Raw genomic sequence first — 21,100 nt, forward strand, 5'->3', positions numbered from 1 at the left:
TTCAAGCCACGTATCCTTGAGTTTCAAGTCAGCATCTCTCAAGTCCTCGTTAACTCGTTAAGTCATATCCAAATCTAATCTGAAGTCCCTAAACTGCTCGTCAGAAGTGCAAGACAAGTACTGAATGGGAGCTCAGTGAAGGGGAGAATGTTAATTTTTAACAAATTACACCTTTTAGCTAAGGCTGTTTATTACCGAAGAAGCGATCTTTTACAGCGTAATTAAAACGAGAGCATTAAATATTTAGTAAAAAACCCATAGATCAAGTGTTATCCAACAGTACAGTTTTATGTAATAAATTCATGGCATCATAGACATCACCTTCAACCCCACTAAAAACACTAAACTTGTTTCATGTACGTATACACTATATGGCCGAAGACCGCGGATACCTTAACGTCACGTTAACATGTTTGCTGTAGCATTAAAACTTCCTATCACTAGAACTAAACCTGATCCAGCATGACAATGCCCCTGTGCACAAAGCAAGATCCATTAAGACATGATCCTGACCTCAACCCCAATGGGATGAAATGATGTTCCACAGACCTTCTAGCATATAGCAGTGTCTGGCCTGGCTGAATTAGAGAAGTCACATACCAAAATCTAATGGAAAACCATGATGAGTGGAGGTTGCTATAACAGTATCAGGGGAATTCATTTTAAATGGGATGTTCTTAAAAACATGGTAGTAATGGTCAGGTGCCCACAAACCTGTGGACATACAGTATCAGATAGTTTATCCCACAGAGAGTATGACATCATTTCTAGCCAGAGATTGGTCACATTCCTCTTACTTTCTTACAGTCATGGATTGCTGTGGCATTGAGTTCATCGATTGCCAAACTCTCAACCTTCTGGACAATAGGGAGATGATTTTCTGTTGTGCCACTCAGGAGTCAGCAACTCTCGTTGTTTCATGCCACTCTAAAGGATAGTAACAGAACACGGTTATGGGTGTTATTTACCTGATGGTTTCTGACCCACCCTAGGACTGAATAACTGTACAAAACACACTGACACAAGTTCAGTTTCTTTCTGTATTTCTTTTAAAAGCACGCACACATACATATTTTTGGTGCACAGGTAGATGCACCGCTTTATTGACACCAGGACCATTGTATTTCTCTGTCCACCACTCAAGTCAACAAGTGGACAAACACTTAAGGCTTTTCACTGAGGCTTGGATAAAACTGTTAGTTTTCTTCTCCAACCTCTCAGAACTTCTGCCTTCTGTCACCTGGAGATTTTTTTTACCTCAAGTGATCCGATAGAACTTGAATGATTCGGTCATGCACTAAAATTCAGAAGTCATTTTATCACACACAGACACACACATCCCTCTCTATAGCTCTCATAAACACACTTTTCTTATTTTTTGCCAGTTGTCTTGTCCTACGCCGACCCTTTAAACCAGAACTTCACTCAGAGACACATCTTCCAGAGTCTGCTTTAGTGCTGTGTGTGATTTGTGTGTGTGCTGAGTCCTGGGGAGTGTGTTAATTGTTCTGCTACACTGTCGAGATGCTGGAAATCCCCATCAGTCCAGCACTGGCGCTCTATCAGGCCTTAGTCCCTCCCAAACATTTCTCCTTTTGTCAGCCTCTATCTGTCTTTAATGGAGTAGTGCTCAATTCATTTGAAGTCCTGGTCATGCAACACTTAGCATGGATGGAAAGAACATCTGGAAATTTCAACAATTATACTAATTATCCCCGTCAAAAAGAAATAAAGCCAACAGAACAGAAGCGTACAATTTTAAGCATTCTGTGGAAATCTCTATTAATTCTGTTTGTGTACTTTTCTGTGGGTAAACGCCGCTGTGGCTGCAGTTGAAGGGTAATGACATACCTTTCCCCCTTGTGTCTCTATCAGTTAAGACAGATAGTCCTGCTAACAGTTTTGGGTGTTTTAGCTTCTTTTGGGTCATTGACAATGCACTTTGGTGTTTCAAAGGGTGCAGCAGATCAAACTCTTCTCTATCTTAGGACTGGGACTCATCAAGCTGATGTTGAAGAGTTAGTGCTATCTGAGGCTGACTGATGATTGCCTCCTGTTGTCGCACATCTTCTACGAAATGTTTCGTTCGAATACACTACAAACGAGACAGCTAATATCTAACATGGATTTATGTTATGTGTCTCTATGAAACCAGTATGTCTTTGTCCTAAATCAGCTATTATATCAGCTTTCTGCAATCCTGGGTTACAAAGTCTTTAGTAATATTCACCATATGCATTTTTTCTATTACAAAGAAATCCACTATATGGCTTAAAGTATGTGCACACCAGACCGTCACACCCATGTGTTGGTTGAACATCCCAGGGATCCAGAGATATCTCGTCTCTGCGGTTTTAAAAGCCTATACTTTTCTGTATACATTCTGTTGGAGCGTGGCCGGGGGATTTGTGATCATTCAGATACAAAAGCATTAGTGAGATCAGACACTGATCGTGGGTGAGGAGGTCTAGAGTGCATGCAACATTCCAGATCATCCTCATCCCAATGGTGTTCATTAGGGTTGAGGTCAGGCCTTTGGGCATTAAACTTTCATCTCCAAGTTAATCTTCCGTAGAAACCTTGGCATCCCATGTCTTCATGGACCTCAGTTTGTGCACAAGGATGTTTTAGCTTTTTGGTTTCTACTCAACGAAAAGACTGTGATGATTCCGTGCAATTGGGGCAGAAGCACAAATGGTTGTGATGGTCAGGTGTCCACTGTAATATATCTTTTTATTTCTCCTGGATTCTTTTTAGCTGAATTTGCTCTTTAACACAAGAATTACACTCACCTGTGTAAAGAGTATAGAATAGCTGGATATTGTAATGTGTTGGTATGTTTGCTACACTTTGCCTTTTCCTGCACTGATTCTCTCTGTCGAATAATTAAATGGTGAATGATTTCTCCTGACAGCCTCCAGTGCAATTAAGTAATTTAAGCAATTTGAATTGCTTAATTGTTACTGACCGGTATTGACAAGTTCCAGCTACTACCACCTAGTGCCGAAGAAAAAAGAAAAGAAAAAAAAAAACAGAATCCACTGGATGGTTTTTTTGCATTTGTGTGTCGAACTCTGAAGAATTTTAACTGATGGACATTTTTGCTTTAATTCAGTGCACAGTTTAAGCCATGATTTATTCCACAGTCTGTTAAACTCCCACTCTCCAATCTCTGGTGATAGAGTGGAACAGGGGTTCTGCCCTAGAGCACTGCTTCTGATGCGGTCGTGCAGAACCTGTCTGCTCAATTTCACTGCTGAGGAACCTTTGACCCTTACCTCCATCTTTGGCCTGAATCTATTACACCCAGAAATGATTTCACACACAGTCTGATAGGACACCGAGTCACTGTTTTATCACTCACTTATGTCTGATGAAGTGTTTGATGAGTCATATTGAGTCACAAATGAGTCATAGATTTACAGCTTTGGGAGAACATGTTGATAAGTGCACCGATGATGAATATCGTACGTGGAACTAATTATTATCTCATTGAATACCTGAAGGAGTAGTTAGTAATTTTACTACCATGAAAATCCCCAACTGTCTCCACAGCCGATGTATGTCTTGTGAGATGTGTGATGAAAAGAGGCAATACTGCTAATATCAAATATCTCTTCAGATCTTGGCTAAATTCAGATAACATTTCCAACCGAATGCACCAAACTCCAAACGCTGCCCAGTCTTTGCCTCTTGATGTCAACATTTTACCTCCAGTGGCAGAACACGGAGGTGGCCATTTAGTGAAATGGTGATGGTCTGTCCATCACTTAGCTTTCTTTGCGTCTCAAACTATCTCAGCACGTTTTTTTTCTGTCTCAACTGTGGCCTTTTACCTAGTGAAGGTTTTAATAACTATTATTTTTTATGTGTAATGTATAGCTAATAAAAAACGACATCTTTTAGAAAGCACTTTTTTTTCCTCCAGTGTGGGGTTGCGTTAATCAAATGTCTGCGTTAGCTCTGGATTATATTTATTTCAATGTGGGAAGAATGCATCAGGCTAAAAGGAGAGAAGAGTTCTGAAATGAAAGTGTGCATGTTAAAGGGTGTTCTTCATGGATCAATGTATTTATTTATTTTGTGAGTGTGTAAGTGAAAGACCACTTCACAAGAGCAACACCTGCATGTACATTTGAATAGCCCTAGTTATATTTAGACAGCCTGATAAATCACAGCACAAAGGAAATCAATAGAGAGCATCATAAACAATGCATTAGTTAGCCAAGGCCAAGTCCTTGTTAGAGCATTACTGCTTATGCTTTCAATATATTTAATGTAAACAAGGGAATTGTGTCCCCCTACAATTTATACTTGTAAGACTGGCTTACTTTCACATACAGCCTGAAATACTGATAAGCAAATGACATGGATGCCAGTAGCTGAATTGGCTACTCAAAATAGTGTTCTTGGCAAGGGCTTTGGATCCCAGTCCCTTAAGGATTTCTTGATTTATTTATTTGTTTGTTTTTGATCGCAGAGTCAAACGCAAAATCAAGCTAACTCTGCAATATTCAGAGGAGTTTGCGATTTTTTTTTTATATTTTTTTTTTTAAACAATTTCAGGTTTTCTGCACGTTTGTGCGTAGATGCATTGTGTGATGTCATCAAAACGTGCATTCGGCCGAAGCCCTGTTTGAATCACGTGCGTCGGACATGAGCACAGCTATCGTAGAAAGTAATTACATACATACATACGTTCACTGGTAGTAGTTTAAAAGGAGAATGATGTACTTGCAACTTCTCTGATGTAAATAGTGTCACACACACACAAACACAAACACACCCCCATAAGCTTTTGTCTTGCTTAAGTAAGGGAACCACAAGCAGCGTTGTCACAAGGCCAGAAAGTCCAAATGGCTTTTTAAAAGCCTAGATATTGTCACTTTGAATTTTTCAGCAGCATTCTTCATGATCCTTATCAAGTTTCACGCTCTGCTGCACTCACACCCCAATAATTTGTACAATCGTTATTCCCTCTCTTTGTTCTCCATAGATTCTCATGCACCACCAGAACCTCTAACAAGCCCAAGGCTGTTTTATTTCTGCTTTGAACATAGTTGCGTGGTTATAAAGATGACCGAAGGTTTATTGCCGTAATGCTGAGAGAGGGAGCGCGTTTGGAGTTTTTCCCACTTTGTCAGCAGTGCGTAGGTCGCAGCAATACATGCCTGTGAAACAGCATTTTACTTTTTCCTCCCCTCTTCTCCTGCAGCTCAAGAGAAACTTCAAAGTCTAAGGAATAAAAAAAACTCTTTCCCAAGTGGATTTCAAAGGATGAGCCCCTAATCTGTTTAAACTTCGCTTGCACTGTGTATTTTCACATCACATTCTCCGCCTTCCTACCTAACCCCAAACCTTTTCAAGCTTTATTGAGGAAAAAAAAGGAATCTGCAATGTTTATATCTTGGAAATGAACGTGTAAGAAGAAAAGAATGATGTAATGCTCATGGTGAATAGGTCACTATGTTTTGCGCAAGTCTGATTTTTTTATTTTATTTTATTTTATTTATTTATTTTTTTTTTTTGCAAAATCCAAGATGTTCTTCAGACTGTGAGTAAATATTCCTAACCGGTCCTGTTTTAGGCGAGCTCGGATGTGTGATTTTGAAATGGCAGAAGATTCCTGTTGGTTATGCAGTGTTTCATGGTTAGGTCGATACCATAAGGGTCGAGTCGCAGAGCGAACACTTCCCTTGCGGCAAGCCTTTTGAAAATGAAAACCCTTGGAATCATGGGAAAGCATTCGGCCAGTTGGCTGAATATTTGATGGTCTTAACGAGAAGTGGAACAGCGCTAAGCACTCAGTGCTAGCGCACGATGAAGGCTGTGCTATGGAAATAATAGATGGCTAAAATGAAATATTTAAAGCTGAAGGCTGAAGTATGATGAGAAGTGTTCACTAAAGCATGACCAAAACGAGGCTTAGCTTCACACTGAAGACTTTTAACTGGGACGCTTCATCTTGACCTCGAAACTTTTCTCAAAAGTTTTCCTTCAATTTGCTTTTAAGTTAAAAAGTGCGATTTCTCACGTAAACCACATCAACTAGAACGCCACACAAAATCACACGTTTTCATGTAAATCTGTCCATTTTTATTGCAATTGTTAAAACTTTCTCTACTTGCAAAAGTGTTTTCGAGTGACATCACAGAGTTATGCAAGGATTTCTTTACCCCAGAGCAAGGAAATATTATTATATATATATTCATTCATTCATTCATTCATTCATTCATTCATCTTCTACCGCTTATCCGAACTACCTCGGGTCACGGGGAGCCTGTGCCTATCTCAGGCATCATCGGGCATCAAGGCAGGATACACCCTGGACGGAGTGCCAACCCATCGCAGGGCACACACACACTCTCATTCACTCACGCACTCACACACTAGGGACAATTTTCCAGAGATGCCAATCAACCTACCATGCATGTCTTTGGACCAGCGGAGGAAACCGGAGTACCTGGAGGAAACCCCCGAGGCACGGGAAGAACATGCAAACTCCACACACACAAGGTGGAGGCAGGAATCGAACCCCGACCCTGGAGGTGTGAGGCGAACGTGCTAAACACTAAGCCACCGTGCCCCCCATATATATCTTTATTTTATTATTTTTATTCTAGTGACCAACTCTAATGTTTTGGGTGAAATATCACTTTAAAGTTTTTATATAACGGTAAAACTAGGAACAAAAAAAAGGTTTCCTCTAATAGAGGACCTCATTTTTGTGTCAAGGTTTTTTCTCCAGCTGCACTTTGACAAATGAAGACAGATTTCAGGTTTTGAGACATGCATGGGAGGTTGGATGCATGAAGGAGAGATGGATGTGAGAAGGGATGGATTAAAGGATGAATAGGACAGTCTTGGATGCTGAAATGAAAGAGGACGCAGTGGGCTAAGCTGGTTTTCGCAACTTTTCAAAGCTGAAGAAGATGAAATGTTATTCATTCTTGGATGCCTTGGATGCCCTTGCAGAATAAATGATGACAAATACTGGACAGAATAAATATGAGTTGAGAGAGAGTTAGATAGAAAAAGAGACGTATTGAAATTAGGAGAATGTGTAGTTTTTATTGTATCATATATTGTTTCTTAATATACGATTATTAATATATAAATTTTGTATTTTATGACCGTGGGGGGAAAAAATGGTACGTTTCTTAAAAGCATTTAAGGAATTATGGGGTCCCACTTAAAAATGAATTGTGAATGTATCTCTAATTTCTGGTAATGTTCCAGACTATTTTATTATAGCTAGAGATCAGGCTCTTTCTGAGAACCCTGGTTTAAACCAGACGCTTGTAATGATTTCTAGACTCACTTTAAATTGCCTTTTATTCAAATTTATCTTTAATAAAAATGGGCGAAAGTAACCCATTATTACCCATGATTGCTTTTTTAACCACCAGATTTTTCTGATGTTTAAGAAAAGAATATCATATTTTTTAAACCCTGACAACATTTCCATGTTTTTTTTTTTTCCATGCAAGTAGTTCTTGGTCGTGGTACTAGCACCTAATGTTAAGCTTCATTTCAGGCCTGTATTCATACCACAAAACGTTTTTTTTATTTTATTTTATTTGAGAACGATGTGCCTTGTCATATGGATGAAGAATAGGTCTTGCTGTGTTCCATGTTATCACACTTGGTCTATTTTAATGCATTATTTACTGTCTTCAGTCAAGAAAAGAGGTGCAACAGAAAAGTATTTGGCCTCTGAGATGCCAGGCCATGGATGGATACGAAGCCACCCTTGGCCAAGAGTCTTTGAGCATGTTTGATTGTGTTCTTTTGGTGGAATGGTTTGTGTAACCATTACCTCATCAAGCACAGTGGCACTAGAAGATCTTGTAGTAAAGCTCTTAACCCCCTTCCTCTGAATACATGATCTCAAAGTGTGTTACACTGCCCTGTGATGAGGCATGAGCAGCAGGTTCTGAAGATGGAATGGTGTCATGGGTCTCAGAGAAACCATGTACTAACAACCTTCATTCCCTGGTTAATAGAGATTTGTTCTTATTTGCCCAGATTTAAATTCTGGAAATGTCTTATTATATTTTAAAGTCAATTTGAAGCAAGACTGTTGTCTATCCTTTTAAACGTTGCTGCTTTTTAATCCAGTGACCTCTTTATTTTAATATACTTTTTTGATGAAGATTATTCAGTGACATAAATCAAGTTTCCTTTCATATTTTCTTGTCACCTTTTTAACTAGACTCCTTAGATGATTAAGGGACTTTAAACTGCCCTCTAAAGAACTTTTGTGCCTGCACCATTGAGAGCAGCTTGATGGGAAGCATCACAATTCCAGCACAGAACAGCACTAAGTGGGATAGACAGGATCTCCGGAGGGTGGTGCGATCAGCCGAGCACACTATCTGCACTGAGCTCCATGACCTGCAGTCTATCTACAGCAAGTGATGCTGGACCAAGGCCTGGAAGATTGTGAAGGAGCACAGTCATCCGAACAGTGGACTCTTTTCTGTTACGCTCAGGGAAGTGCTTCTGCTTCCTGAATGCCAGGACCGAGAGAATGAGGAGGACCACCTTTCCCATTGGCCATGCAGGCCCTCAATCAAGACAAGTGGACTTTTCCGGGCTTCAGCACCAATGCTCTAAACAGGATTTTTGCTCAGTACATATTTGCATACAGTATATGCAAAAAAAAAAAGAAGAAGAAAAAAGAAATGGCACTTAATTGTACACATCTGAACTTCATTCATCATGTATACATTTTTATATATATATATATATATATATATATATATATATATATATATATATATATATATATGTGTGTATATATATATATATATATACACACACACACACACATTCATCAAGTCGTGGCCTAATGGTTAGAGAGTTTGTCTCCTAACCCTAAGGTTGTGAGTTCTTGAGCAAGGCCCTTGAGCAAGGCACCGACCCCCCCCAACTGCTCCCCAGGTGCCGTAGCATAAATGGCTGCCCACTGCTCTGGGTGTGTGTTCATGGTGTGTGTGTGTTCACTGCTGTGTGTGTGTGCACTTTGGATGGATTTTAGGCGAGCTCGGATGTGTGATTTTGAAATGGCAGAAGATTCCTGTTGGTTATGCAGTGTTTCATGGTTAGGTCGATACCATAAGGGTCGAGTCGCAGAGCGAACACTTCCCTTGCGGCAAGCCTTTTGAAAATGAAAACCCTTGGAATCATGGGAAAGCATTCGGCCAGTTGGCTGAATATTTGATGGTCTTAACGAGAAGTGGAACAGCGCTAAGCACTCAGTGCTAGCGCACGATGAAGGCTGTGCTATGGAAATAATAGATGGCTAAAATGAAATATTTAAAGGCTGAAGTATGATGAGAAGTGTTCACTAAAGCATGACCAAAACGAGGCTTAGCTTCACACTGAAGACTTTTAACTGGGACGCTTCATCTTGACCTCGAAACTTTTCTCAAAAGTTTTCCTTCAATTTGCTTTTAAGTTAAAAAGTGCGATTTCTCACGTAAACCACATCAACTAGAACGCCACACAAAATCACACGTTTTCATGTAAATCTGTCCATTTTTATTGCAATTGTTAAAACTTTCTCTACTTGCAAAAGTGTTTTCGAGTGACATCACAGAGTTATGCAAGGATTTCTTTACCACAGAGCAAGGAAATATTATTATATATAATATATATATATATATTTTCATTCATTCATTCATTCATTTTCTACCGCTTATCCGAACTACCTCGGGTCACGGGGAGCCTGTGCCTATCTCAGGCATCATCGGGCATCAAGGCAGGATACACCCTGTGGACGGAGTGCCAACCCATCGCAGGGCACACACACACTCTCATTCACTCACGCACTCACACACTAGGGACAATTTTCCAGAGATGCCAATCAACCTACCATGCATGTCTTTGGACCAGCGGAGGAAACCGGAGTACCTGGAGGAAACCCCCGAGGCACGGGAAGAACATGCAAACTCCACACACACAAGGTGGAGGCAGGAATCGAACCCCGACCCTGGAGGTGTGAGGCGAACGTGCTAACCACTAAGCCACCGTGCCCCCCCATATATATATATATATATATATATATCTTTATTTTATTATTTTTATTCTAGTGACCAACTCTAATGTTTTGGGTGAAATATCACTTTAAAGTTTTTATATAACGGTAAAACTAGGAACAAAAAAAAGGTTTCCTCTAATAGAGGACCTCATTTTTGTGTCAAGGTTTTTTCTCCAGCTGCACTTTGACAAATGAAGACAGATTTCAGGTTTTGAGACATGCATGGGAGGTTGGATGCATGAAGGAGAGATGGATGTGAGAAGGGATGGATTAAAGGATGAATAGGACAGTCTTGGATGCTGAAATGAAAGAGGACGCAGTGGGCTAAGCTGGTTTTCGCAACTTTTCAAAGCTGAAGAAGATGAAATGTTATTCATTCTTGGATGCCTTGGATGCCCTTGCAGAATAAATGATGACAAATACTGGACAGAATAAATATGAGTTGAGAGAGAGTTAGATAGAAAGAGAGACGTATTGAAATTAGGAGAATGTGTAGTTTTTATTGTATCATATATTGTTTCTTAAATATACGATTATTAATATATAAATTTTGTATTTTATGACCGTGGGGGGAAAAAAATGGTACGTTTCTTAAAAGCATTTAAGGAATTATGGGGTCCCACTTAAAATGAATTGTGAATGTATCTCTAATTTCTGGTAATGTTCCAGACTATTTTATTATAGCTAGAGATCAGGCTCTTTCTGAGAACCCTGGTTTAAACCAGACGCTTGTAATGATTTCTAGACTCACTTTAAATTGCCTTTTATTCAAATTTATCTTTAATAAAAATGGGCGAAAGTAACCCATTATTACCCATGATTGCTTTTTTAACCACCAGATTTTTCTGATGTTTAAGAAAAGAATATCATATTTTTTAAACCCTGACAACATTTCCATGTTTTTTTTTTTTCCATGCAAGTAGTTCTTGGTCGTGGTACTAGCACCTAATGTTAAGCTTCATTTCAGGCCTGTATTCATACCACAAAACGTTTTTTTTATTTTATTTTATTTGAGAACGATGTGCCTTGTCATATGGATGAAGAATAGGTCTTGCTGTGTTCCATGTTATCACACTTGGTCTATTTTAATGCATTATTTACTGTCTTCAGTCAAGAAAAGAGGTGCAACAGAAAAGTATTTGGCCTCTGAGATGCCAGGCCATGGATGGATACGAAGCCACCCTTGGCCAAGAGTCTTTGAGCATGTTTGATTGTGTTCTTTTGGTGGAATGGTTTGTGTAACCATTACCTCATCAAGCACAGTGGCACTAGAAGATCTTGTAGTAAAGCTCTTAACCCCCTTCCTCTGAATACATGATCTCAAAGTGTGTTACACTGCCCTGTGATGAGGCATGAGCAGCAGGTTCTGAAGATGGAATGGTGTCATGGGTCTCAGAGAAACCATGTACTAACAACCTTCATTCCCTGGTTAATAGAGATTTGTTCTTATTTGCCCAGATTTAAATTCTGGAAATGTCTTATTATATTTTAAAGTCAATTTGAAGCAAGACTGTTGTCTATCCTTTTAAACGTTGCTGCTTTTTAATCCAGTGACCTCTTTATTTTAATATACTTTTTTGATGAAGATTATTCAGTGACATAAATCAAGTTTCCTTTCATATTTTCTTGTCACCTTTTTAACTAGACTCCTTAGATGATTAAGGGACTTTAAACTGCCCTCTAAAGAACTTTTGTGCCTGCACCATTGAGAGCAGCTTGATGGGAAGCATCACAATTCCAGCACAGAACAGCACTAAGTGGGATAGACAGGATCTCCGGAGGGTGGTGCGATCAGCCGAGCACACTATCTGCACTGAGCTCCATGACCTGCAGTCTATCTACAGCAAGTGATGCTGGACCAAGGCCTGGAAGATTGTGAAGGAGCACAGTCATCCGAACAGTGGACTCTTTTCTGTTACGCTCAGGGAAGTGCTTCTGCTTCCTGAATGCCAGGACCGAGAGAATGAGGAGGACCACCTTTCCCATTGGCCATGCAGGCCCTCAATCAAGACAAGTGGACTTTTCCGGGCTTCAGCACCAATGCTCTAAACAGGATTTTTGCTCAGTACATATTTGCATACAGTATATGCAAAAAAAAAAAGAAGAAGAAAAAAGAAATGGCACTTAATTGTACACATCTGAACTTCATTCATCATGTATACATTTTTATATATATATATATATATATATATATATATATATATATATATATATATATATATATATATATATATATGTGTGTATATATATATATATATATATATACACACACACACACACATTCATCAAGTCGTGGCCTAATGGTTAGAGAGTTTGGCTCCTAACCCTAAGGTTGTGAGTTCTTGAGCAAGGCCCTTGAGCAAGGCACCGACCCCCCCCAACTGCTCCCCAGGTGCTGTAGCATAAATGGCTGCCCACTGCTCTGGGTGTGTGTTCATGGTGTGTGTGTGTTCACTGCTGTGTGTGTGTGCACTTTGGATGGATTAAACGCAGATAACAAATTAAGGGTCACCATACTTAGCCGTATGTCACGTCACTTTCAAGTTCACTAATCATACTATATTTATATCATGATATTCATTTCATAGCACTCTTACTATAATATATCTGTGTAATATAATTGTATTACATCTTTCGATTTTCTCCACATTTACCCCTTTCTTACCTGAACAGTTCAATTCCATATGAGACTCTTTTTATTCTATTTGATTCTATTTTTATGATCCAGGCAGTGGAAAAAAAGCATTTCACTACATGTCATACTGTGTATGATTTATGATGCATGATAAAACTTTAATCTGAGTTGTACAAGAAAAGCAACTCTGCAGATGTAAGACTCATGAAATCTGTTTTTTCTTCAGGATTTTTTTCTTTTTTATTATTATATTTTAAAATCCTGACTTTTTAAAGATTTCCATTCTAACTCAACTGCAAATGCTCTTTCCCGTGTATACCCAGGTTTCTGCAACCTTCGTCAGCCTCAATTCTCACTTAATTCTCTGACACGGTTCTGAAGAACAGGCTTTCGCGTCTGTTACCTGCACTCCACTGTTATTTTCTTAGCAGAGTGGTAGTTTTTGGAGTAGCTGCTGCTTCGTACCTGTCCGTCTCGGATTTGTGCTGTTATTGGTAATTGCCATAATGCATGTTGAGTCAATGGAAAGTGAATGAGAGAGGAAAAAAGAGAGTGCGTGAGTCATTTGGCAGAGTGGTTTTATTGGTGGAAGAGAGCCCTTTAGCCAATAGAATTATGACCCACTACTAAGTTGTTGCTGTGGTAGAACAACTGCTGTTACACTATTAGCTGTTGAGGGTACGCCATATGTTCTCTGATGGCCCTCTATTACGAGTGGGCTTTCGACTCCCGGGGAGCTTAATTGATTAGGAGCCCATCAATTTGATTGTCTGTGACAATCTGGAAAATCCACAGCAGCCAGCCATGTAGAGCAGCACAATTTTCACCAAGGCTTAAGGTGTGACCCGGATATTTGTTTTGCTGGAACACGAGTGCAGCCTGAAACCACATAGGAAAATGTTTTTGAAACCCGACGTACCCAGACAGTAAAAATCTTTTTTTTTTTTTTTTTTTTTTTTTTTTTTAAAACTTTGTTTCTATGCCTCGCTGATTCGTGAGACTTGAAAAAATTTATCAAAAACTTATCGACAGATCCCTTCCCAGTTAGAGTTAATATCTCGCCATGGACCGAATATCATTATCTGCTGCTAATAGAACCTCAGGAGTGACGAGATGTCGGCAGGCTTACGTCTGAAGGAAAGATTTACTTTGTTCTTCTTTTTATCTTTTGTTTTTGCTCCCATTCTATCAAAATGTAGCTATGAAACGAAATCCTAGTCTCGGAAGACAAGGGATTGTGAAACCTAAGGGAACTGCGGTGCTTTGAGACGGTTCGATGTTGTTTCAGTGTTAATTCTCATTGGAACCTTGGTGGAAAGTGAAGACCTGTCAAAGTTTTCAACCAAGTTTTAAATTCCAGGAGGATTTTTAGTCATGTTAGATACTTTTTTTGTGGATTAAATTTTGGCTAATTTGATTTGTAATAGATCTGTGAGAGAGATTGTTATAATAAAAACATGTAAAATCGTATAAAGCGATCTGGTGGCTGTTTATTGTAGTTACTGTATATTATTATATTAGTTCTGCCTTCTTTGTGGTGGTGTTCCTAGCGTTTCAGTCAATTAGACCGTTTTACACTTAACCCTAGTCATTTTTTTTGTGCACACATTGACTCAGTTGGTTTATAATGTCGCCTAAGGCTTGCAGATCAGGTGGCTCATGGTTTAAAAGATTTTTTGGCTAAGTGTTTCTGCTTGTATTATTTAGCTGCCCGAGACGTTTTGTAGTGCAAGGTTGTGTGGTGTTGTCTGCTGATGCTGTGGGGTGGTTTGGTAGAAGATTTTACGCTGTTACAAGATTCGAACTGAAGAAAAGGTTTCAAAAAGCAGAAAAAAGCAATAAACTCAGACATATCTAGTCGTACGTCACTCTGTTTTGATCCAGACAGCTAATCAAGGTAAGGTGAAATGCTAGACTAGTCAAAGTGCTCCGAACTTTTAAGATTTTGTGTGATATTTCTGCCCGAGGATTGCACGGCATGGTCACTTTTATAACCCAGTCATAAAACATTGGTCATGCCCAACACTGACATGGGGTCGGGGGGTTGAGAATGTGCTGTGAAATAAAACTTTATTAATCCCTCTCTCCCTTTCGGTTTTGGGCCTTTGGGGCGACTGCAGCTCCCCAGCTGTAATTGAAGTCAATGCAACTGAAATTTTCCACACTTTGCTGTTTGAACTGAATGAAAAGCCAGATCGCTTCAGAATATTGCTGCTTCTGCTGGGCATTACACGATTAGACTGGCAGCTGAAGTGGAATCTCTGTCTATCCGGCACTGTTGCCGCTTGGTTTATGAGGTATGAGCAGAGATAGATGTGCCAGTCTGCATGCCGGTGCGATGAGTCCGATCACAGGCCGTCTGTGCCATGATGTCTTATAGAACAGGATTGAACATCAGGCTCCTGTTATAATCACTCAGCGTTTCACGCCAATGGCCCGGAGATCAAACAACGGCGACATGAAAGATGCTGTCAAGATTCACCTCATGTTTTACCCTCTCCATGATTCTATCCAGATTATTTCTGTATCTCTTTCCCCTTCCTGTGTATCTGTGCTAATGGGTGAAGCTCAGCTTTTGCAGTGTCTGGAGCTCGTGTGTTTGTTAATGCTGTGTTAATGTTATTCCTTCTGAGATTTTTGTAGTCTGCTACTCTGATATCATTGCTATAGAAGATGTATTGTTGTTTAACACAAGACTTTTTTTTTTTTTAATGATTTCAGCCATGGACGGGTCTCAAAAGAAGCTCTTAAGAGAATTTTAAGAGTTAACTGTCTCACCCGATTTCCTGCGATGTTCAGTATGCTATCTGTGAGATCTGCGATATAATTATATATAAGTAGTGTTAGAGTGAATATCGTGACTCGACTCAGCTAGTTAGCAAGCTACAGAATGACGAGCTGTGGAAGCTTGAGCTGGGCGCGCCGGTAAGGACGTGAGAGAGCTGGAGCATTAAAGCGCTGCTGCATCGCTCTCTTCAGGTAGAATTACAACACAAGGTAAATCTCACTGGTGCCACTCTACCGGAAAGTTGAAAAGCATTGTGGGTAATGTAAGAAACCATTAACTAAAGTGAAAATAGACCGCTAGGTTGAAGATTTTAATAGAAGGCTTTATTTCGTCACTTACACATTACAGCACAATGAAATTCTTTCTTCGCATATCCCAATTTTTTTTGGAGGTTAGGTTCAGATCACAGGGTCAGCTATGATACAGCACCACCGGAGCATAGAGCGTTAAGGGCCTTTCTCAAGGGCCCAACTTTGGCAGCTTGGCAGTACTGGGGCTTGAACCCTGATCTTTCAATCAACAGCTCAGGGCCTTAACCGATTAAGCCACCAATGCCTCATTTTGAATTGAAACTAAAAAAAAGTTAACTCTGAACTTTATTCCACAATAAATCTCGGATGTTATTAAAGCTCACATGTTAATTATAAAGATTAATATATCATTCATGGTGGATTTGTCCTTTAAAGTGTCACACCAGAAGAGCATCTATCATCTCCTACTTATTCTGTTTGGGAATGTGTGCTTCCTAAGATGATGGGAAATGGAATTGAAAATCCTCAAGAGTTCGGAGAATCCGTGACCAATTTGCTGTGTGTGTGTGTGTGTGCTTTAGTGATGAGAAATAGGCACTTCTACCCAGATGCAGTTTCCAAATAATATTTCCTTTTGACCATAAGCAAAGAAGAGAAACAGAGTGGATGAAAGCTAGAACTTTCCACAGTTCACTTTATTATGGAAATGTGTTTTTCACACTCCGGACGAGTCGAGAACGTAAACAAGCAGCACACGGATCCAAGAGCCCAAGAATTGTACTGAATGATTTAATTTTTTTTTTTCTCTAAATGTTGAAAAAAAATGATTGTGGTTTGTAGAAGACCCAGTTGTTGGATACGATTTTACATCATGTGCCCATTAACAAGAGCCTGAAAGGAGGATATGCTGCCATAGCAACTAAGGTCTACCATTTGTACTGCCCGCAGCTCTTATGGTTCAAGTGCTAAATGGAGGGATTATTTTTTTTCCTTCTCAAAAAATACAGAGGTCCAGTTTTAATCAGTGAATCATGTTGTGCTGTTTTTCAGGGGATGTGTGGAGGTAAAATTAGACCGCAGAAACATATTTCTTTATAGTTTCATTTCAGGTGCACAAAAGCATTAACACGCTGCGACCTGAAAAAGCTGGTTTCTGTCAAATCAAAGATGGTGTTATTTTGTAGCGAACATTTCTGTGCTGGGACTGAGAATGTTGGGTCTCTTCAAATTTGTCTATCGAGTATCCACGCAGATTGATCAGGGTTTGTGGTTTTGAAAGAAAAATGTTTTTAATTTATCACGTTTTAATGAATCGTGAATCAGTTTGCCCTCCAAAAAAAAAAAAAAGAAAGAAAAAAAAACCCACCCCATCAATCCCACCCCACACCCTCCACACCAACCAAAAATAATCCCCCTATTTTTATTTACTTTTATTTTATTTATTTATTTATTTATTTATTTATTTAGTTTATAATCCCTGTTGGTGAGATGACATGATAAGGCTCTTTGGGAAGGTTAGTGTGTGTGTCTTCGTCGTCTTTTCAGGACGAGAGAGGATGATGGGAGGGAGGAAGCAGGCTGTCTGTGTGTGCGTGCTACATACAACCGCAGGCCATCCGAGACCTAGAGGGAGTCATAAATGCTGCATGATGGCTTTACAGCGACCCATTTAATGAAGAGCTGGGAAAAGTGTTTAAGGGTGTGTGAACTGTGCAAGTTAGATGATATGGTGTATGTGCATGTGTGTGTGTGTGTGTATACTGTTTTATGACTGAACTTTATGTAAAAAGCTTGACACTGATGTCACAAAGCAGACCGTGTTTGGAGAACGATTAGCCCCAGGAAAATGGCTTTTTTTTTTTTTTTATTTTTTTTTTAAACAGCTTGTCTTTATGAAGATGAGTCCCCTTGTTTGTGCTCACTTAAACATGATTGAATGCTCGCGTGACTGCGAGAGTGAAGAATCAGTGAGCAGATGAAGCTCTTTAACCTCCCCATATGGCCTCGCATAGTTCTCTTGAAGTGTTACTACAACAGTCCGGCTTCGCTTAGTTTAGCTTCACAGCCTTTCTGTGTATCTCAGCAGTTCCAAGTAGATTATCTTGGAGTATTATACTGTATAATACAAGAATTATAATGGGGAAAAATCATATCCTTTATTACGCCGGCGTCACAACCCGGGTTTCCCATGTAATTACTTTTTAACCTGGCTTATACTATGTGTAGATAGGTATATATTTATTAATAATGTATACCTATAATGTATACCATCTTAATGATGTGTTTATTTTTACGGATAACTAGAATTAAAATTTGAATCTTTTGCCATTTGTTTTTGATATTTCTGTTCAGGTCCATTGTTAAACGTTCCATGCCAATAAAAATGAATTGAAAATGTCTTTACCAAATTATCAACAAAAGGAGGAGGCATATTGAAATCTTGAATTGATTTATTTTGTTTTATTTAATTCAAGGAACTCACATCACTGTCCAGTCACCTGACTTGTTGCAGTGAGTAAAAAAAGTCTGCTATAAGGCATAAATTATTATGTCACTGGCCAGATTTTAAAAGCCATTCCTTAAAAGCCTGCTTTTAAACCTTTACGCGAATGGGGATCAATTAATAAATACGCACAGATTAGAGCAAAAGGTGGTTGTTGAGACAGTATATGATGAGGAAGAGTCAGAACAGGAAGAAGAGGAGGAGGAGGAGGAAGTTTTGTGAAGATGACCTGACCAAAAAAATGATAATACAAGATCTGCAGTGGTTGCCTGTTCCTTATACCTTTAAATAAATGTGAGATCTTTTTCCATTGATTTTTCATACTGAGCCTTGTTTTTGGGTGTATTCCAGGTAGGAAAATGACCTTGTCACAGGACTATAATTCAGGTCTGAAAGAGTTAAGAGGAAATAGGGGAAAAAAAGTTTCTGCATCTGAGGATAAAGTACATTTACCTACAGGACTACAGGGATAACAACACTGTGGTCATCTTTAGTGTATTTACTTAATACTCCTCAATTAGGCTTTAGAAACAAATGGCTTGTCACTTTGAATTAGAGCCTTCATAAAGTACGGCATGGAGGGAGGGAGGGATGGATAGAGGGAGGGAAGAAGGGAGTGGAACAGCAGCAGTAGAGAATAGAAATAGAAGAGGATAGAAAGGAGAAGTAACGGAAAATATCAAGCGATCTGCAGTCACTGTTATTGTGGCTCAGGTTGTTTAAGTAGCTGTTAGAAAAACGCAGGTCTTTCTGTCTACGCCATGTGTAAACACACACACACACACACGCACACCCTGTCTGTCGGTTTTCTACTCTCGACCGGTCGCTCGCAGACTCGTCTTTGAATACAGATGAATAAGGGGAACGCAGATGTAGACGGATGTTAGTCTGAAAACCTCCTCGTTGCAATTTTCCACTTTTGTCTGGAGCGTGGCAGAATTATAGAGTACGCTATTTATGTGCGCAGCCAGGAACGCCTGCTAATCACCCAACGTGTGTGACCGTGTGTGTAGAGCAGAGCTGTGTGTGTCACCTCCATACCCTGCCCTTCACATTTCTCTCTTTCTCTCTGATCCTTTTTCTCTCTGAACTTCAGCCGTGTGTGTGCGTGTGTGTGTGTGTGGGTTGGGGGGGCATGTTGCTACACTGGTATCAGTATTTGGCACAGGTAGAGGCAGCAGCAGCAGGTGGGACAGTGGAATAAATTGCTGGCTCTGGTTATATGTGTGATCTTGGCAGGACCAGTGTGTTGGCATGAACTACACAAGAATGGCACGTTCTGTTCTGAAGGTGGAAAAGACTACTGGTCTGAAAAAAGAAAAGGAGGAGGGGGTGATTTACATGTCCTATGAGTTTTTGAGACACACCTTTAAAATAATAGGAATTGAATTGAATTGAATTTTTTATGTCATTCTATTTCATTTCCCGTGACAAACATGATAAAGATTCAGAGCTCATTGGATTCAGAGCTGTTTTTACACGGAAGCAGATTTGTGAACTCAATTTTTTGTAGTGAAGTTGCACCTCTTTTGTTCACTGTTTTTTTTTTTTGTTTTTTTTTTTTTAATATATATATATATATATTGCTTTTTACATCCAATACAAATACAATGGATGTGTGACTCGTATAAAAGGCTCCAGTGATTTATTCATTTTTTTTTTTCTGACTCCAGTCATTTTATAGATCACAGTGATAAAGTGCATCCAGTGATATCTGGAAGTACCGTCCGTTATTGGAACATGGAAACGCTCCGGTTAATGCCGTCGTGTCCGTTTTAAACAAAAAATCGAGAAGTCATTGGGTTTTTACAATGTTAAAGAGAGTAATAAGATAAGCTAAAATGTCAGTGGAATAAGATGCCGGTGGATTTGTGGATGATTGATGTCTTTTTTTTGAAGAGATTATAACATACACTAACAAAAAAAAATTGAATGTCACAATTTGATTTGAGTTAAAAAAGTGATTTATTAAAGCTAAAGTCTGTGTGCTGTGTATGTTTGCAGCTTGTGGCGGTGTATGATGAGCAGGACCCTCATCATGGAGGAGACGGTACGAGTGCGAGCTCCACGGGCAGCCAGAGTCCAGACGTGTTCAGCAGGGGAGAGCTCAGCTCCGGCACACCATCTGCCTTCCAGCCGTACCAGAACAGCAGCGAGATCGAGGTCACACCGTTGGCCCTCCGCACCAGTGAGTCTTACACATGCACACACATTCGGGAGATGTGTAAGATGTGCTGGATGTCCAGGCTTAGTGAGGTAGGCAGGTGGAGTCACAGGGGAACATATGCCAAAGAGAAGAGAGACAAACACCGAAACATGTCACTCAAGAACGGACAGATAGAAAAACGATGAACATATCAACAAGCAGAAGTAGCCGTTCAGCTGGATTTCTCTCTTACTCTTCATTACTCTCTCTCTCTCTCTCTCTCTCTCTCTATCTATCTCTCTCTACCTCACTTACTTTCCCTCTCTCGCTCTCTCTCTCTCTCTATACCTCTCTTACTCTTCATTTCGCTCTCTCTCTCTCTTTCTCTTTCTCTCTCTCTATCTCTCTCTACCTCACTTACTTTCCCTCTCTCTCTCTCTCTCTCTCTCTCTCTCTCTCTCTCTCTCTCTCTCTCTCTCTCTCTCTCTATACCTCTCTTACTCTTCATTTCTCTTTCTCTTTCTCTCTCTTTCTCTAACTCACACTCTCACTCTCTCTCTTTCTCTCTCTCTATCTCTCTCTACCTCACTTACTTTCCCTCTCTCGCTCTCTCTCTCTCTCAATATACCTCTCTTACTCTTCATTTCTCTCTCTCTCTCTTTCTCTAACTCACACTCTCACTCTCTCTCTTTCTCTCTCTCTATCTCTCTCTACCTCACTTACTCTCCCTTT

The 21,100-nt window shown here is 39.7% G+C and overlaps 1 protein-coding gene across 3 annotated transcripts in view; it reads left to right on the plus strand.

The window, feature by feature from the left end:
* Positions 1-21,100, plus strand: part of pard3aa (par-3 family cell polarity regulator alpha, a) — a 403,329-nt gene that overhangs the window by 117,881 nt on the left and 264,348 nt on the right. For all 3 annotated transcript variants that reach the window (XM_060869627.1, XM_060869625.1, XM_060869626.1), the window contains exon 3: positions 20,227-20,410. In XM_060869627.1, coding sequence (XP_060725610.1) covers positions 20,227-20,410 — 184 coding nt within the window. The remainder of the gene's footprint in view (positions 1-20,226; positions 20,411-21,100) is intronic.

Source organism: Tachysurus vachellii, chromosome 5 (genome assembly GCF_030014155.1).
Source record: "Tachysurus vachellii isolate PV-2020 chromosome 5, HZAU_Pvac_v1, whole genome shotgun sequence".
NCBI lineage: Eukaryota > Metazoa > Chordata > Actinopteri > Siluriformes > Bagridae > Tachysurus > Tachysurus vachellii.